The following is an 18,862-nucleotide window of genomic DNA, read 5'->3' as shown; positions in this document are numbered from 1 at the left end:
TTTACCCTGCTCTGTTCAACAGGATGGAAGGGCTCAGCGGAGGCACCCTAGGACTTAGCTGCCTTGGTCATGGGGGCGTGGGATGGAGCACACGGCACAGTTGTATAGTAATCGCCCCATCAGTAATTCCTCCTTCGTGGACATTCCTTTACTGTTAGGGTATGCATAGCAATCTCATTCTGAGCAATTTTCTTTCCCTTTTTTAACTTTCCATGACGTTGCCTAAAGGTTTTACAGCTTAATGACATGTTTCTGCCCCGATTGTCTTTGGCTTCAGAAATAAAGAGAAGAGCGGCAGCCAGCCAGCCTGCTTGGATGACATGCAGGACAGGAGGGCCTTAGCCCTTAAAGCCCACCAGTCGGAAAGTCACCTGCCAATTGGTACGTCTTTGGGAGTTTTCCAGAGAGAGGTGGGCGGTGTGGCCCTGTTGTCCTGCTGCATCTAGTCTCCTAGATTAAAACTGACCCAAGGCTCCATGCCGGCAGATTGGAGGGGAAGGGGTTGGCAGGACTGTATCTGGTTGCAAAGCACTGAGCTGGGTGCTTTATGCATGTGAACTTTTAAGCCTTGTAACAAGCCTTCAAGTTGAGTGTGATTATCCCCATTTTGTAGCTAAGGAAACGAAGACACAGACATGTTAAGTAACCAATCCAGCATCACCTAGCATTTGGACCCAAGTTTTCTGATTCCAAGTCCTTTGCATGACTGACTAGCTTCCTGATGAATGAGCCTTCTCCTTTAGTCCCCTCCCTGGGCAGAGGTGGGTGGGTTGATCCTGGGGCTCCTGGCAGAGCAGTGTCCAGATGGATTGCCCTTCTCCATTCTCCCTTCAGAACCCCCAAAATGATACGATATGGGGAAACCTAGTAAGCAAATACACTAATAGACTGTGGGGTTGTTTGGTGGTTTTTGTTTGTTTGTTGTTGTTTGCTTTACATACGTGACCTTCCTTGGGACCCTGAAGTGATTTTTCCTAATGCCCCTTCGTCAACCACTTCTGTGTGGATTGTGTCAATGTCTTTGTCTCCCTTCTAGCTTTCCTGTTCATGCTGGCTGGGATCTGCCCTTGCTTTGAGAGTGACTCAGGACGCTTTGTGCTGTGTGGCTGGAGACTTCTGAGGGCAAGACAGCTCTGTTCCCTACCCTCCAAGCTCAACATGTTTTCCTGCTCTGACTATAACTGGCCTTCCATGACCATAAATGAATGACCTTGCAACCCAGCTGTCCATGGGCAGTCCCTGGGATTTATAATTGCCCCAGGAGAGTTCTAGACTGCTCTGGAGTGGGCTTGGGCAGTCACACCGTTTACTTTGGGGAGGGAAAATTGAAACGCAGGGCTCTGAAGTGAGGGCTAGAGCTGTCGTGTCCCTCCAGTTCTGTTTGTTCTCTGATCTCCACACAGTGAGCTTTCTCTGACCTTCTCTTATCCTCCACAGGCTGTAAGCTGCCTCCTCAGTCCCCGGGCATGGAAACAAGCCCCTGCCCGAACTCACCCGTGTTCAGGACAGGCAGCGAGCCCACCCTGAGCCCAGCGGTGGTTCGGAGGGTCTCCTCAGATGCTAGAGCAGGGGAGGCACTGCGGGGGTCCGACAGCCAGCTGTGTCCCAAGCCACCCCCCAAGCCCTGCAAGGTGCCTTTCCTCAGGGCTCCCCCATCCCCAGCTGCCTGGCTCAACTCCGAGGCCAACTACTGTGAACTGAACCCAGCCTCCACCACAGGCTGTGATACGGGAGCAAAGCTGCCCCTGCGTGCCCAGAGCAGCCACAATGCAGAACTGCTGACAGCCAAGCAGAATGGGGTGCCTGGTCCCCGGAACTCTGGCATCAACTACTTGATCCTTGATGGGGATGATGGGGCCAGACCTTGGGAACTGCCAGCAGCACAGATGGATGACAGACAGGAGGACAAGTTTGTGAGACCTCTCCTGGAGACTGTCTCCTCCTTCAGGCCCAATGACTTTGAGTCAAAGCTCCTTCCTCCAGAAAATAAGCCCCTGGAAACAGCAATGTTGAAACGTGCAAAAGAACTGTTCACTAACAACGACCCCAAGGTCATCGCCCAGCACTTGCTGAGCATGGACTGCAAGGTGAGTGCTCAGGTGCCAGGTTCCTCCTGGCCTTTTGAAGGTTTGTGAGGGTGTCTGTCCTGCTTCTCTCCTCCTTGCTGGTTAAGTGCTTTGCTTGTGTCTGAAGATAACACAGGTGTGGGGATTTATTTATGGGGTGGGACAACCTTTGTCCAGAGAGCTTGTAAACTTCATCTTGGACAGAGGGAGGGCAGGGCCCACTCCCTGCACCCACCCCTACTGGTGACAGTTGCTGCAGCAGACTCTCCTCCTCCCACCTGGCACTTAGTTAAAAATTCTCTCCTGGACTCAACCCCATCAGGACTGGCAAGGGCAAAGCCAAAGGAGAGTCAACCGTAGATGAAACTAGTTTTTGAAGTTGCAGAGCCTTGGTTATTTTTTATTTCATTATACATTATACTTAAGTACATTATATATTTTATTACTAAAATGTCTTTAGGATAAACATTTTTTGTTTTTATAATAATTGCTTGATTCAAAAAAATTACATGGATTAAAGATAAAATTAAGATCACACAAATTCTAGTTTCCTGGCAATCACCATTGGCAACACTTGATATATGAAATAATGTCACATTACCATTTGCTCTGTAAATAGATACATGCAAATAATGTATGCATAGCCTGTGTTTACCACAAATATGACCCTGACCTGTACATCCTTTTCCAAACCCTGGAATCTGTCACTGAAAGTCTTTGATGACTGTCTTTCATTGTCATTTTTCATCAGAGGCGTTTCTTTCAGGTGTGGGTGGCCTTTGTTCAGAGGCGGTCCCAAGGCAACCTCGTCCTTCACTGAGATATTTCTGGACAACAGGTGTCTCTGGCTAGGCAGGGTTCAGCCACCTCCTCAGGATAAAGTGGCTGATCCCTGCACATCTGAGCAGCAGACAAGGCCCCAGTGAAATTTAAAGCCCCTTTTCATTTGTAGTTTAGGGAACTCAATTCGCCTCAAAGGTCAGGGCTTATTTAAGAATTGGATTTTCCTTCCTGAGTCAGGAATTGTGGCTGGAAATCAAGTCTCTGAGCCCCTGCTCCCCAGAGTGTTCAGGAGTTGATGAAGGGCTCCCCAGAACAGCTTTAAGGGGCATTCGATAGTTGCCGATGGTCCTGGGGGTAAAATCCCCTTCCTGAAAACAGGGCTTGAGGGACAGCTCAGTAAGTGGCATACCTCACTGCCCAGGCCTGGGAGGTGGTCCATTCTGGGTGCAGCAGCATCTCTGCTAAGTGACCCTGAGAAGAAAGTGGGGAAACTCTGCTCTGGAAAAACAAGGACTTGTTGCATTAATGGGCTGGATTGGCGAGGGGTCCTTGGACAGTGCTCACAGGTGATCAGATAATTTGCCCTGTTTAAATGCTTACCTGACTTTAAAGCAAGCTAAACCTGTTTGGAGGTAAAAGAATTGAGGACTCCTGTTCTAGTCAATCAGTCACACTGAGCAGAACCATGCCAAAAGGCCAGGAGTGAGATTCTCGGCTGGCTTGCCTGCCTGGGTTCTCCATCGAGGAAGCTCCTCGCAGAAACATGGGTCTGAGCAAATGGAACAGTTCCAAGGGGAATAAGTCCTCTGTGGCCTCAGGTAGGGTTTGACGGTGCTCTAGGAGGAGGAGAGGTACATGCCCACTTTTGCAAGAGGACTGGAACCTTTCCACTGCCTTTGACAGCCATGAAATAGAGAGCGAGTGTTGTCAGCTGAAGAACATGCAGTCCACCCCTCTCTTGCTGGGGTGCCTCTTGCCCTCCTGGTGGGGCTTCCTTTGGGCACCCCTGGCAGTGGAGGAGCCAGCCTGGACTCTGCCTGGCCCAGCACCAAGGGCAGGGCTGTGTCCAGTCCTCCTTCCTGCCCTCCACCACCATTTCCTTGTTCTCTTCCTGGAACCAGCAGGCACAACCAGCATCTTTTAAGAGGAAAATTGTTCTCCACCCCAAATGTAGTAGTAGCCAGATGGGGCCACCCAGGAGTCAGAATCAGGCGCCAGGCAGCATCTGGGCCCCATGTTCCAGTTCCCACCCAAGCACACAGCCCAGGGATAGATGACTAGAAGGCCGGCCATCAGGACAGCCAACGTCCTGAGAGCCCTGGAGCCTGCCTCCCCGGTAGTGTCCAGTCCCCACCCCCAAGGGCCTGGCTAGCAGCCACTCCCACAGGCACAGCAAGCCTTGCCTCACCCCATGCCCCACCCCTCTTCCACCTGCTCATCTTTAAGCAGTAGTTATGAACTTGACCTAAGGAGTGAGCTTGACCCAAAGGGTGAACTGCCTGAGTCTGAATTCTCCTTGACCACAGTGGCTGCAGGCTCATTCTCTCCCCATCTGTACGATGGAACACAGGCTACCTAGTAGTCAGTGAAGACTAAGGAAATAATACAGGTAAAGCCCTGGCCACCTTGCCTGGCCCAGTGTGGGCACTGAGTGTTTCTTGGTGTTTTGAATTCAACCTTGATTGAGTGCCTATTGTGTGCCAGGCTGCTCATGATCTCTGCCCTGGAGAAACCCCACTGCTGTCTGATGGAGGCAGGGTGGGGCAGGGACAGTGATAGGGAACCTGCACCACAACCCAGGTGGGAAACGCTCTGCAGGGGAAGGCACAGGAGTAGTGGCGCTCCTCAAGCAAGGGGATGGGGAGAGGGCAGGGTGCTCTGAGATGAGTTCAGAAGTCCGAAGAGTTGACCAGACAGATGCAGAAAGCATCTTGCACTTGGCGGGAAGGCACATGTGCAGAAGCAGAAGCCATGGGAGAGAGGTTGGTTTACAGAGGATTCATTTGTGGGTTAAAGAAAGTGGGGATGGGGTAGGATGGGGAGGACCCTGGGGTCTTTCCTTTAGTATCTCTAAGTCTCTACTTTTGGGTTCCTGCCTTCACTGAGTAAGGGAGATGGACCCATGAGTGCCTGGGTATGGATCTGAATCCTCTGGCTGGGGAAGCTGAGCCAGCAAGCAAAGCCTGGCAATTTCACTGTACTTTATCAGGGCCCTTGGCAGGTGAGAGGAGGGCCAGGCTGGGCATCCATAAGGGCTCCCCTGGGTCATGCAGCAGCCTCTGAAGCAGTGGCATGAGGAAGAAAGGGGAGAGTCCAGAGATCCTACAGACCTGGAACAGCTGAGACTCGAAGGGCAGAGGGCGGCTGTAATACCTGTCTAGGGTGTTTATGCCACCCTGCCCTGCTGGGTCCAGCCCACAGTTAGTGCTCTGTAAGTGTCCTCCCGCCTCCGCATCTGTGAGCCACACAGCCTTGGACACTTCCTAGGCCCTGCAGTGTGAATCCCCTTGTCCTGCTGGGCACAATGGCGCACGCCTATAATCCCGGTGAGTTGGGAGGCTTAGACAGGAAGATCACAAGTTCAAGGCCAGCCTCAGCAACTGACCAAGGCCCTAAGCAACTTGGTGAGACTTCTTCATCTTTTCTTCTTCTTCTTCTTTTCTCCTTCTCCTTCTTCTCCTCCTCTCCTCCTCCTCCTCCCTTTCTTCTTTCTTCTTCTTCTTCTTTTTTTTTTTAAGTACTGAGAATTGAACCCAGGGATGCATACTACAGAACTACATTCCCAGCCCTTTTAATTTTTTATTTCAAGGCAGAGCCTACCTAAGATGCTGAGGCTAGCCTCGAATTTAGAATCCTCCTGCCTCAGCCTCCCGAGTCACTGGGATCACAGGCATACACCACTGCACCTAGCAAGACCTTGTGTTAAAAAATAGGAAGGGCTGGGGAAGCTCAATGGTAAAGCACCGCTGGGTTCAATCCCCAGAATCTCCCCCACACCCCTGCAAAACAGAATCTCCTTGCACAACCTGCAGCAAGCAAGTGTGGCTCCTGGAAGCCAAAGAGGACAGACAGGAGGCTTCTCTTTCTCAGAACAAGGATCGCAGAACACCTGTTAGTACTTCTAGAACAGAGAGTGCGTGGATGGGAGAGTGCCCACAGAGGTGACAGGGTTTGGAACCTCTGACAGGACAGCTGTCTAAACACATGAGGAAGTGTGCGGGGCCTACATTTGGGGTGCCTTGCCAAGGCCAAGGTGTAAATCTCTTTACCGAGGTCTGGCCAGAATTCTTCCCACTTCTACATGGCCAATGATTCATAACTTGTGTTTTCAAATAGCTTGAAGGGGGTTTAAGGTCATTTGAATCCTTTGCAAAGTCCTTGAGAAAAGTGAACTTAGTTAGCAATTGTGTTAGACAAGGTGAAACTGAGGCCCAGTGAGTGGAAGTGGGAATGCAGTGTGGATTCTGCATCCTGGAGTGGTGTTCACCACTGGTAGCCATTCCAGGCTCATCCCCCTGTGCTCACAGTGGTTTCTTTGCTTAACCACAGAAGTTAAGGGTCAGAGTTAATAATATTGACTAAACTTCCAGATGTTTTTGTGGCCTGCACTGCTCATGTGCCTGGGTAATTATGGTCGAGGAAAAGTCCACCAGATGGAGGAGAGGGGCACACTCCGTGTGTCCAGGCTTGGTTAGCCCCTTTGGGTCTGCGAGTGGTGCTGTCAGTCCATCAGTCTGCTGCAGGACCCCGTAGCTCTGTTTAGAGACACACTGTCTCACTTGTAACCTTTCACTGCTGTGTAGTGAATGTAAATGATCAACTGATGCCTAATTCTGATCAACTGATCACACTGGACTTGAGATGGGTGAGGGCTGATGCAGACAAAGACTTTGTTTAAGGGAAACCTCTCAGGAGGGTGTGTTTGAGAGACTTCGGGTTTCAAATCACCATACATGTTTTTAATAGTTTCCAGACATACAGTGCATTCACTGCGCCCAGGAGAGGCGTAATTAAGGGTAATAGCAGCCAGCCACAGCAGTTAAGTGAGAACATGAATGGCAAAGCCCACAGCAGAGGGGAGCTTGGACAGGATTTTGCTTCTGCGCTGCAGGGGATGGTGGACTCCACACACACAGCCCTGCTGTTGGCAGCAAACGATGCAGCAGGATCCAGCCTGTGTCAGACAAAAACCCAGAGAACTAAACTGTTCTCTGGCTGGGAAGGAACAAGTACCAAATCTGCAGATTTGGTACTTCTGTAGACAGTTTGGGTGTTTCCTCAGTCTTTCTCCCCGCTTCTTAGTTTTATATTCTAATATGTGTATTAAAGTGCCCAACCACATCAAAACCATATTTTTGGACACTGCTATTCATGAAGAAATGCAGCAATGTAAGGTACATCCCCACTGTCCCAGTTTAGTGTATTTCTTTTCACATGCTAAATATGCGCTGGGGCCAGCCCACTTCCTGATCCAGTGAATTTCAGCTTTGCTCCTGACAGGTTGCTAGGATACTTGAAGTCTCCGAAGAGATGAGGAGGAACATGGGCGTGAGCTCAGGGCTGGAGCTCATTACCTTGCCTCATGGACACCAGCTGCGCCTGGACATAATTGAAAGGTGAGCAGTGCTGGCCTCTGCATTTTCCACCCTTTCAACTCCTTTCAGGTGCCAAAGCAGCAGGTTTCAGAGGGAGAGAGAAGCCACACCAGTCCTGTCTGTGTAGTGTCACCTGGCCCCAGGTGACTCTTCTCAGAAGCCTGAGCATAATAATTTCTGGAGATGCACAAAGAGACATTGCAGCACAGGTCAGGGAAGAGGATACCTTCCTGGCCCTGCTCCTGGAGGGGATGGGTCAAGAGAACAGCCTGCAGCAGCAGAGCTCTCCCTCTCCCTGCCACCTCCAGCCCCTCAGGTGCTGCACACCTTTCTCTCTTTGGAGTTTAAGTTTCCTCAAGGAATTAGGTGAGAGTTGGTTCTGAACAATGTTTTCTTTGAAGGGTTGGCAAAAAGGGAGTCAGGTCAAGGGATGCTGGCACTCAGCCCCTGGGCCTCCAGAACATCTGTCCTCTTATGAAAATCCGGAGTCCTGGGTGTCCATTAAAATGCACATGTGAACGTGGGATGTTTAGAAATTGAAGGACACACAGGAATATGTTTAAGAAAAGAATCACAAGACTAGATTTTCATAATACCACAGAAACTGGGCTTTGGGACACGTTAAAAATAAAGGGGGTAGGGCTCGGGTTGTAGCTCAGTGGGAGAGTGCTTGCCTGCCACATGTGAGGCACTGACTGGGTTCAATCCTCAGCACCACAGAAAAATAAATAAAATCGAGGTACTGTGTCCATCTACAACTAAAAACGTTTAAAAAAGAAGAAGGGGAAAAAAAGCCGATTTAGGCAAGACTGTCTGATTATCTCGTTTTCTGTTTTTACAACGAATGCCCCAGGCGCCATGACTGACTGCCCACGGCTTTCCATAATGTCCTGGGTCATAGCACTGTTTCAGTTCAACTTTCTGTGGTGACAGAAATGCTCTTATCTGCACTGACCACTATGACAGCCAGTAGCCACATGTGACTCGTGGTCACCTGGAACAGGGCTGTGCAACTGAGGGATGAAAATCTTTGTTTCTTGTTTACTAGTTTAAGTACAGATTGCCACACGCGGCCCGCAGAAGTCAGCCCCAGGAAGTTAACACTGCACCTCAGGGAGGCTGCAGGGGGTCCACAGAGCTGCTTTCAAGCTGATGTGGCTAGTAAAGCTGAGAAGACAACTCCAGTACGGCAGCTGCTTTGGCCTCACAGTTGTACACGCACACCTAGGACATTCCCAGAATGCTGGACTGTGGCATCAGAGCTTAGGAAGAGCCCGGGCCCTTGGTTCCGGCGCACCTGTGGCTTTAGCTCTGGGGCTTCTGAACTGGCCTGCGTTTGGGCATAAGGCTTCTAGATTCTAGCCACCTCCCACTTGGTGCCTGGCTCCTCCCCTTGTTGTCTGGGCTCTACAGTCACCGTTGTCTCACTTCCCCGTTTCTCATGTGGTACATTTAGCCTGGAAGTTCCCCCAGATTCCAGGCCTAATGAGTCTGAACCTTATTTTATGAATAGTTTGAAGTGTGCAGGGACATGGATTCTGGGCACCAGCAGTCGCCCAGGTTTGAGGTTTCTCTTTTGACTGTTTTCTCACTTTCACTCTTGTTTTTATCCGTTTCTTTATTCTCCCTGATCGCTGCTTGCCTACGGCCTGGCTCCTTAGCTTGTTTCCTGTCCAAGATTGACCTATGGGATCTTTGTACAGCGTCTGGGGAGTGGTTTGATTAATTACAGTGTGTCACTAAAAGCCAAGGTCATTGGGGTTTTGAGCCATGAAATGATATCACTCTCTAGCCTTTGAAAATCAAATACAAAACCACCCTTATTTTTAATTTACTCTCTTGCTTATTGTGGGCACACTGAGCTGGAAATGGCCCTCGTGTAACAGTTGAGTGTCTCCTGCTGCTGACTGTTGATGTGGATGCCACAGACCTGCTGTCCTGAGTCATTCACCGCTCAGTGGTGTACTCAAGGAAGTTCTGGGCAAATAAACGGATTCAATTACCCTGATCCAACACCAGGCCTTAAAGGAGAGCCTGAGTTGGGTGCAGTGGCACATGCCTCTAAACCCAGCAACTCTGGGGAGGTTGAGGCAGGATGATTGTAAGTTAAAGGCCAGCCTAGGCAGCTTAGTGAGACCTTGTCTCAAAAAAAAAAAAAAAAAAAAAAAGTACTGGGGATATAGTTCTGTAGTAGAGCATTTGCCTAGCATGTGTGAAGCCCTGGGTTTAATCCCTAGCACAGAAAAAAATAAATAAATAAATAAAAATCAGGGAAAGAAGATAAATGGGAAAAAGGAAAGAAACTGAGACAGGACATCCAGGGAGAGAAGACATACAAATAAAGACAATTGTAGTAACAAGTGCTATTCATCAGGTGCCTGTTATTCTTATACCCACACAGTCCTTTTCTCCCAACACTTGCTCCTGTTTTACAGCTAACGAAACTGAGGAGTCAGGCAGTTTGGTCCCGGTGTAAAGTCACACCACAAGTTAGCACCATACACAATTATGTACAAACACTTGGAGATGGAGGAGTTCGTTACTTATTTAACAAACATTAATTAGTGATGCTGGGCACTACTGCCCTTTGCTCAAGGAAGGCCAAAGAGAGACCAACACACCTGGACTCACACACAGCAGGGCATGGAGTAACAACACCCTTAGCTGTGAACTTTCAGGACAGCATAGCTATATTTTAGTTCATAGCTATAAATTGGGCTTTACCTTCAGCAGTTATACCATAGCCTGGAAAAAAAATTGATGCACTCTGGCCCAATGCAGTGAACTCCTGGGTCAAGATTTACAGAGGGAAGGAAAGGCACAGTCTGTGCTTCCTGCCATCCACTGACCCCATTCATATCCATCCCATTGTTATGTAGAAACTACCCTGCTTCCTTCAGAGTCTGTGAGTTTGACCCAAGTAGTTTAGGATGAGAAAAAGATTGTTAAGGAAAACAAGATTTTTATTTTATTAGGATCTAATCTTTTCTCCCCCCTCCTTTTCTTTTTTTTTCTTTTTTTTTTTTTTTTTTTTTTGCACTGGGAATTGAACCCAGGGATGCTTTACCACTGAGTTACATTGCCCATCCCTTTTCATTTTTTATTTTGATACAGAGTCTCACTAAATTGTTGAGGCTGGTCTTGAATTTGCCATCCTCCTGCCTCGTCTCCATGGCCCCTGTGCCTGACTGGGGTCTGATCTGATAGGCAAATTCCTGCCCATCAGCTATTCAGTCTTTGTCCACATCTCCATTCATTTTGTGGCCTCTTCACAGGGGCTAGAGAACACCATTCCTAGCTCCTAGCTCCTCCCTTTGCTCTGACATCCATGTCATTTTCAAGTATATTCTCTCGTTTTTCTGTCTTTTCTGTTCCCCTATCTTGGGGCTCAGTGAAGATGACTCCAGGCTTCCTTGAGGGCAGGATTCCCAGTACGTGTGCATGTTTTAGGAGGACATGGTGTCTCCTTCAGCTTCTCACAGGGTGGGTACACAGGCATTTCTGAGCAGCTTTGCCCCAGGAGGTCTTCTTCATGTCCCCAGGTCCAGGGCCCTATGTTGGGGCATCTTGCTTTGTTGGTTTTTTTTGTTTGGTTGGTGGTACTAGGGATTGAACAAAGTGGTATCACTGAGCTAAATCCCCACCCCTTTTTATTTTGGATTAGGGTTTCCCTAAGTTGCTGAGGCTGTTCTTGAACTTGCAATCCTCCCACATCACTGGGATTACAGGTATATGCCACTGTGCCTTGCTGGTGTCTTGTTTTTGAGTGTATCATGCACTCTCTATGGCCTGGTCAGTGGCACAGGCTATCTGCTCAGGTATGGTCTCTGTTGAGACTAGACTGACCTGCCAGCACATATCACAGCAATAGCAGCAAATGGCACAAAATGAGTCCTGTTCTGGGCCAATTTGGTGTAGTTTTCTTCTAGTCCCACTGACCTGAGTCTGACCACTGATCTCCTCTTCAGACATAACACAATGGCCATCGGCATTGCAGTGGACATTTTGGGCTGCACAGGTACTTTGGAGGACCGTGCAGCCACCCTCAACAGGATCATCCAGGTGGCAGTGGAACTGAAAGATGCCATGGGAGACCTCTATTCTTTCTCAGCCATCATGAAAGCCCTGGAAATGCCTCAGGTAAATTTCCGTTTGCTTTGTGTGGCCACTCAGGCATGTGCGTATTTAGTGTTTTGCAAAGAGGTCTGCATACCTATGCTTGGCAAATCACAGACTATTTCAGTTAGCCTCAAAAGATAAACTGAATCTTAGTGAAAGCTGTTTCGATTAGGAGACAACCAAGAAATGTGTTCTAAGTATTCCGGCTGTTTATAAAAACAGTGGATAGCCAGGCACGGGGGTGCATGTCTGTAATCATAACTACTTGGGGGGCTGGGGCAGGAAGATCCAAGTTTGAGACCAACCTGAGCAAGTTAGCAAGAGCCTGTCTCAAAATAAATACATTTTTAAAAAGGACTAAGGCTGTGGACTAGGGAGGTAGCTCAATGGTAGAGTGCTTCTTAGCATGCATGAGGCCCTGGATCCAATCCCCAGTATCAAAAAAATAAAACAGTGGATAATTGTTGCCAGTCCATACTTTGATGTACAATAACAAGAGTTATCCTCATGAACATTCCTTGTTCCTGGAGAACCATTTGGAGGAAACATTTGACTGAAGTGTGTTGTATAACAAAGAAACTACTCCCATCTGTCTCAGGAGATTCGTGGCCAGTTTGGGGTAATGATTGGGAATCCGAGGCTTTTGGGGAACCTCTACCAGAGAATTCCTGGAGTGGTTTGTCTCAAAGTATTGTTCTCAGACTGTCTTGTTAAAAATTCTGATTCTGGCACACTTGCTATAGAAATCAGAACTGCTGAAATTGGGCATTTAAATTTATCTGCATTGCAAGGACTTTTTAGGATGAGTGCCAAACATGAAAACCTGCGTTTGAAATCAAACAGGCCTCCTAAAGGAATGCCACCTTCTCTTTTTTGTTCTTTCAATCCCCAGGTGCTTGTAGGACTCAGGTTAAAGTCCTACATGCCAAATCTGCAGTCAGTAACACCAAAATTGGTTTTTTAGCTTGGCTGTTTTATAGCCAAATTGTCTCTGAAATCCTGCCAGGTCCTCACTGAAAATCCATTGGTGCCACTGAGGGAAATAGCTAGTCACATGTCCTGCAAGTCAGTGTGGTAGGATCATAATTTCCTTAAAAGCAAGAAGCTGAACAACTGAATACCTTCATTAGAAATTTGGGGGAATCAATTACAATATTTCAAAAGCTTTACATAATTGAGGTGCGCTGGAATTTTTTAGGATCCATATTTGAAATACGTAACAAATTCTTCTATATTTCCAAACTTATTTCTACTGTGATGAAAGGTTATTTTTTGTTCAGGTATTTACATTTGCATCACATATATTTTCCCTCATCCAAGACTACCTATAATTTGACAGCTAAACTCACAGGCTGCACTTTATGTAAATTTCTCCAGCCAGAGCTTCCTGAGAACATGGTACAGGGGATATTTTGTGGGATCACATGGTTGCTGTCCATGACATCAAACTGAGCAGCTCTAGGCTTATCCCAAACCACCCCAACATGCCTTTGTGGGTATTCCAGCTCCAGCGATGTCAATGAAGGTCACAGTTCTCCAGAGCATTCAGGACTTGGGGCAAGCGAGGGGACTGCTGATGGAAGGAAATGGCCCACCAGAGGAGAGTCACAATCACATCATTTAGACCTGCCCTGCTGCCTCATCTGGGAGTGGCCCTTAAGGAAAGGCAGGCAGCATGGGGTATGGCAGAGGAAGACCAGTGACAACGTAGACCTTCCTCTTGGAATACAGGGGAGCTCTGTGAGACCAAGATGAATCTCAGCTATGCCAATAACCAGTTGAGAAACCAGGGCAAGTTACCTAATCTAGTCTTTTGCTGATCTGTAAAATGAGGTCAAAATACCTGCCTCACAGGCATTGCAAAGATTAAATGAAATTCTTCAAATACCTCACATAGTGTTTGCTCTCATTCCCTAAATACTAGTGCCCTTTCTTGTTATTCAGAAAACAAAGACATTTAGGCCTATTGGTTTTGTGGTATGAGTGGGGGACCATTTATCTTAGGATAGTTCCTGTCAGTAGCATATGCTGATGTTGATTGTATTGTCCCAAAAGAAATGAAAAAGAATGAGCAATGGCATCACGTGGTCTGCGCTGTCTTCTGTGTGCCTCAGACATTACAACCAACCAACCTTAAAATGCTTTGCCTCACATTCCCATGCCTTACATCAGTACACCCCTACAGTGGACACGCTAACACCTGCCCACATTTAACACTCATGCATTCTGACCCGGCAGCTCCAATTCTGAAAATTTATCCTCCAGATATTTTCACACATGTGAAACCACTGGGTTAGTTTTGTAATAGCACAATATGTTTAAAACTTACCTGTAGGAAACTGAACTATGGTTTATCCATACAGTGGAACATTATGTAGGAATTTGACAAGATAAGGCTGTTCAATATGTATTTATATGGAATGATTTCCAAGTAGGGAGAATACCTATAGTGTGATATTTTTAAAAGGTGTTCTTGTGTAGACACAGGCACACGTAAATGAAGCAGTTGAAGAAAGCAGCCTCTGGGATGATCCATTAGAGCACTGAACAGGGGCAAGGGGGGCGGGTTACCTCTTCTCCACACTCTCCTTTCAATTGCTTTTGACATTTTTTACCATGTGCATGCATCACCTATTCCAAATTTAAGCAGAATGATGATTTTTTTAAAGGAGCCTTTTTCAAGACAATGACTTTCTTTTTTCTAGATCACAAGGTTAGAAAAAACATGGACTGCCCTGCGGCACCAGTACACCCAAACCGCCATCCTCTATGAGAAACAGCTGAAGCCCTTCAGCAAAATCCTGCACGAGGGCAGAGGTGAGCAGGGAGGGCAGGGCCAGCGGAGGCGGTTGCGCCATTCATGTCCGCATATGGCCGGACATATCATGAGGCCTCTGTCGCCTGCAGGACTGTTGCTGGCTCGAGGCTTTACCAGGTGACAGCCTCGCTTATCTGCATTGCTCTAACAAGACATAGGCTACCAGGCACCTCAGTCTGATAACTTTCAACATAATATGATATAGAAAATTTTATTCCTTATTCTTCAGAATCCATGTGTGTCCCCCCAAACAATGTGTCAGTCCCACTGCTGATGCCCCTTGTGACTTTAATGGAGCGCCAGGCTGTCACTTTTGAAGGAACTGACATGTGGGAGAAAAATGATCAAAGCTGTGAAATTATGCTGAACCACTTGGCGACAGCCCGATTCATGGCCAAGACTGTGGACAGCTACCGGATGAATGCGGAGAGGATCCTCGCAGGTAGGAGCTGTTTTTTGTTAAGTCACTCTGTGTAGTAATTGGAATGAAGGACTGAAAGAACAGAGATGCCCTCAATTAGGAAAAAAGACCAAGGAGGAAAGATTAAGGCATGGGAATTCCATTTCCTATGACTGATTAGTACTTCCTCTTAATTCCAAATGACTCAAGTGTCCCATTTCTCCTTCTGTGTTCTGACCGTGATATAAACAGCATCAAGAAAGAATGCCCACAAGTATCCCTAGTAAATGGGATTGAAGGAGCTGGAGTTTTAGCTCGACTTCAGTCATCTGCATTCCTAACCCAGTCACACTGCTCTTAGCATCTGACCCAAACTGGAAAGTGTTGGGCAGAGTGTTGTATAAACTGAACTTTCTTATAAATACTATGATAGTAGAAAGCAGCTTCCTCAGTCAGCTTGATAAACATTTATCAGACAGGGTCCATGCGCAGCAACCAGGCTCAATGGGTGGCCTCAGAGTGATCAGAGGCATTAAGTGGGTATTTCAGTGCATGTGGTAAGTGCACAGTGAAAGTATTTTAGAAAAGTAACTAATTTGGACAGAGATGCAGGCAGAGGAAGCATGTTAACTCTGCGAAGAAAAAATACCTCCCTGAATTGCTAAAGTATAAAAGTAGTCAGAAAACAGGGATTCCAATCAGAGGGTGGAACATAAAGTCTTGAGAGATCCTGGGAAGAGTGGAACCCCACATACTTGGGTTTGGACTAATGTAAAGTGTGACCTGGGGCATGACCAGCTATGCTGAAGGGGAGGTGTTACAGCTTCTCATGAAGGACTGTGGGGCCACAGTGGGTGTTGCACAGTCAGATTTGTTTTAGAGTGAATCACCCTGACTTCTGTGTAGAGGAAGGCTGGGGGCGGGGCTGAAGACAGAAAACCCATACAGGAACAAGGGCTTCACTAAGGCAGTCATCAGGGATGGCTATGATCTCTTCCTTTTATTTTTGTAGTGCTGGGGATTGAATCCAGGGCCTCGCATATGCTAGGCAAGCACTCTAAACTAAACTACATCCACAGACTTTCAAAAAAAATTTTTTTAATCTGATTTTGAGACACCGTCTCAAGTTGCCCAGACTGGCCTTAAACTTGAGATCTTCCTGCCTCAGCTTCCCGAGTCACTGGAATTACAGGCATGTGATTTTTAAAACTCTTCAAGGGCCCAGAGTTTGATACACAAAATCAAGAATGGTGTAGACAGGACACCATTCAGGAAAGGCCTATTCATTTCATCCTGAAAGTTGTTGTCTCAGAACCATAATTTGGGACTGAACAGCTTGCACAGTATCTGTTGTAGGTATAAGTACCACATCCCTGTTTTTCCTCCTGCCCCCAGAAAGTCTTCAGGTTCGGCGGTGTGAGACTCAAACAACAAAAGACACAATTCAACAGAAGTTAAAAGTGCTTACTTAAACAAAGCCAATAAGTGTATTACATTGGCTGTTTCATGAGCCAATATATTTGGATGGGCTTTGAGAAAAGTGTGCTTGAAGCTGATGTACAGCATGTCACTGTAGCTGATAGGTAGCTGATAGGATTTTTCAGTTGATCCTGTTCCATGTTCCCATTGCTGGAAGTGAATGTGAATTAAGTAGGGGCAGAGTTTGGCTGACCAGCATCCAGCCTAGGCTCAAGGCCTGTTAACTGAATGAACAGAAGTCATTTGTTGGTTATTTAAGATATGTTGGTATCATCAGGAAGGGCTTCTATGTTCTTTCCATCCTCCAGATCCTATGGACTAGATGGTAGGAGTACATTTACTATAACTCTGGCTAATAATTCTCCCTTAGAACATAACAGAATCAGGAAAAAGTCCACACAAATGGTTGTCAGTTGGTTTTTGACAAAGGTGCCATGATAATTCACTGGATAAAGTATGATTTATAAATAAATGATGCTGGAAATATTTTTTTTATCCAAAAAAATTCATCTCAACCCTTACCTGATACTATATGTAATAATTAGTCCAAAATGGACCATGAACCCCAAACATAAGGAGCTGAAGTACAAAGTGCCTATATGAAAACATAAAAGAAATTCTTTGGGTCCTTGAATTAGACAAAGATTTCTTAGGACACAAAAAGCATGAACAATAACAGAAAACACTGATAAAACTTTGAACTTTTGCTTTTCACCACTAAGGGCAAAGGCAAGACAGAGACCAGGAGAAAGTATTTTCTAAATGTGTATATCTGATAAATGACATCTCTAGAATATAGAACTCTAAATCCTACATCAGAGAGGATATACAAATGAGATTTTCAGTGCATAAATCATTAGGGAAACGTAAATGTAAATCAAAATGAGACACCACCACACTAGAATGGTTACCATTAAACAGAATGGCAAAACCAAGTTGGAGAAATCAGAAACTTCTTATGTTGCTGATGTGAATATAAAATGACAGAACCATTCATGCATGAGTTTCTTTAAACACTTACCATGTAACCCAGTATCCCACTCCTAGAGAAATGAAAACACACGTCCACCCACAGACTTGTACATAAATGTTGACATTATTCACAGTAGCCAGGAAATGGAAATAATTCAACTGTCCATCAATTAGTGAACAAATGAGCAAAATCTCGTATGTCCACTGTTCAACAAGAATGGACTGATATGTAAGGTGTGTAATGATCCCATCATCATGCTAAGTGAAAGAAACCTGAAAAATGTCTGTATTGAATAATTCCATTTATGTAAAATTTCTAGAGGAGGCAAAAGAATAACAGAAAGCAAATCAGTGGTTGGCTGAGGCCTGGAGAACAAATAAGGATTGGCTGCCAAAAGGTAGTAGGAAGCTGTGTAGGGTTGAGGGAAGTGTTATAAAACTGTGCGAATTTACTATCATAAATCAAACTGCACAAAATATATGAATCATGATATGTAAATTACAAATCTACATAGTTGTTACCATCAAAAACATGGTCCCCTGAACACTCCTCACAGCACTACAGTACACAGAATTCATTCTGTTATGTTTTAATGGGTTTACTTAATTCTCTGAAGATGGTGGATGAGTACAGCCTACATTTTTCTTTGGGAGTATTTTTTGAAGTTCTGAGAGAAGATGAAGTTCATTTTGGTACTATTTAAACAAGTTTTTGGTTATTTTCGAAACACTTTTTTAGGCAGAACTGAAGTAACTTATTTCTATTGTTTTGACTAGATTTTCAACCAGATGAAGAAATGACTGAAATCTTGAAGACTGAATTTCAAATGCGATTGCTGTGGGGCAGTAAAGGTGCAGAAGTCAATCAGACAGAGAGATATGAGAAATTCAACCAGATTTTAATAGCCCTCTCACGTAAATTGGAACCACCTCCTGTAAAGCAGGCAGAGCTCTGAAAACTCTCCAGGGAGCCGTAGGGTATTATTTCAAGCTTCTCATCGAATGATGATGTGCAAATCTCAAACCCAAGTCTTTACTATTCACAGGACATTAAATGTATAAATTGCACAGAGCACACTTATTTATGAATTGTTTAAAATTACTACTGATTTTTAAATAATTTATTATTAAGGTAACTATTGCTAACATTGATCAACAAATTTAAGAGAAGACTTAGCTTTGTTGGCTGGTTGATCTCTATTATCACAGCATTTGACCATTTGAATTTGAATTCCATGTCATATAAGTGTAAATAGAAGAGTTTAAAAACCTGAAACGTTTCAGAGGTATCAGTTGTATGATATTCAAGTAAATGTGAAAAATGTAAATAGTCATGAATGAAAATATATGTTTTTTGTGAAACTGTTGTATCTCATCCCTTCAATATTAAACAACTCATCAGAGTATGATAATTCTACCTCCTGACCTTGGAATGCATCTTGTCTCCTAGCCACTACATCCCAATAGTAAACCAAAATTAACAAAAGTGGCATGAAAATTTTAAGATTTCTATTTTAGGAGACAGAGGAAAAGTGATACAAGGAAGACATTGGTTCACACTTGAGCTCTGGTGCTTGCTAGTGGACTTTGGCCTACCTCAGTGAGTCCCATGCACAGCACAGCAACTCTA

The 18,862-nt window shown here is 45.8% G+C and overlaps 1 protein-coding gene across 4 annotated transcripts in view; it reads left to right on the top strand.

Annotated features, from left to right (window-relative positions):
• The window catches only part of BCAR3 (BCAR3 adaptor protein, NSP family member), a 110,817-nt gene extending 92,168 nt beyond the window's left edge, over positions 1-18,649 (top strand). For all 4 annotated transcript variants that reach the window (XM_079147758.1, XM_079147759.1, XM_079147760.1 and 1 more), the window contains 7 exons: positions 278-381; positions 1,438-2,087; positions 7,350-7,465; positions 11,413-11,584; positions 14,269-14,380; positions 14,611-14,823; positions 18,010-18,649. In XM_079147758.1, the coding sequence (XP_079003884.1) occupies positions 278-381; positions 1,438-2,087; positions 7,350-7,465; positions 11,413-11,584; positions 14,269-14,380; positions 14,611-14,823; positions 18,010-18,188 (1,546 nt within the window). In that variant the 3' untranslated portion in view covers positions 18,189-18,649. The remainder of the gene's footprint in view (positions 1-277; positions 382-1,437; positions 2,088-7,349; positions 7,466-11,412; positions 11,585-14,268; positions 14,381-14,610; positions 14,824-18,009) is intronic.
• The last annotated feature ends 213 nt before the right edge of the window (positions 18,650-18,862 follow it).

This window comes from Sciurus vulgaris, assembly GCF_902686455.1.
Source record: "Sciurus vulgaris genome assembly, chromosome: 1".
Classification (NCBI taxonomy): domain Eukaryota; kingdom Metazoa; phylum Chordata; class Mammalia; order Rodentia; family Sciuridae; genus Sciurus; species Sciurus vulgaris.
This window is presented reverse-complemented; position numbering and strand designations above follow the sequence as displayed.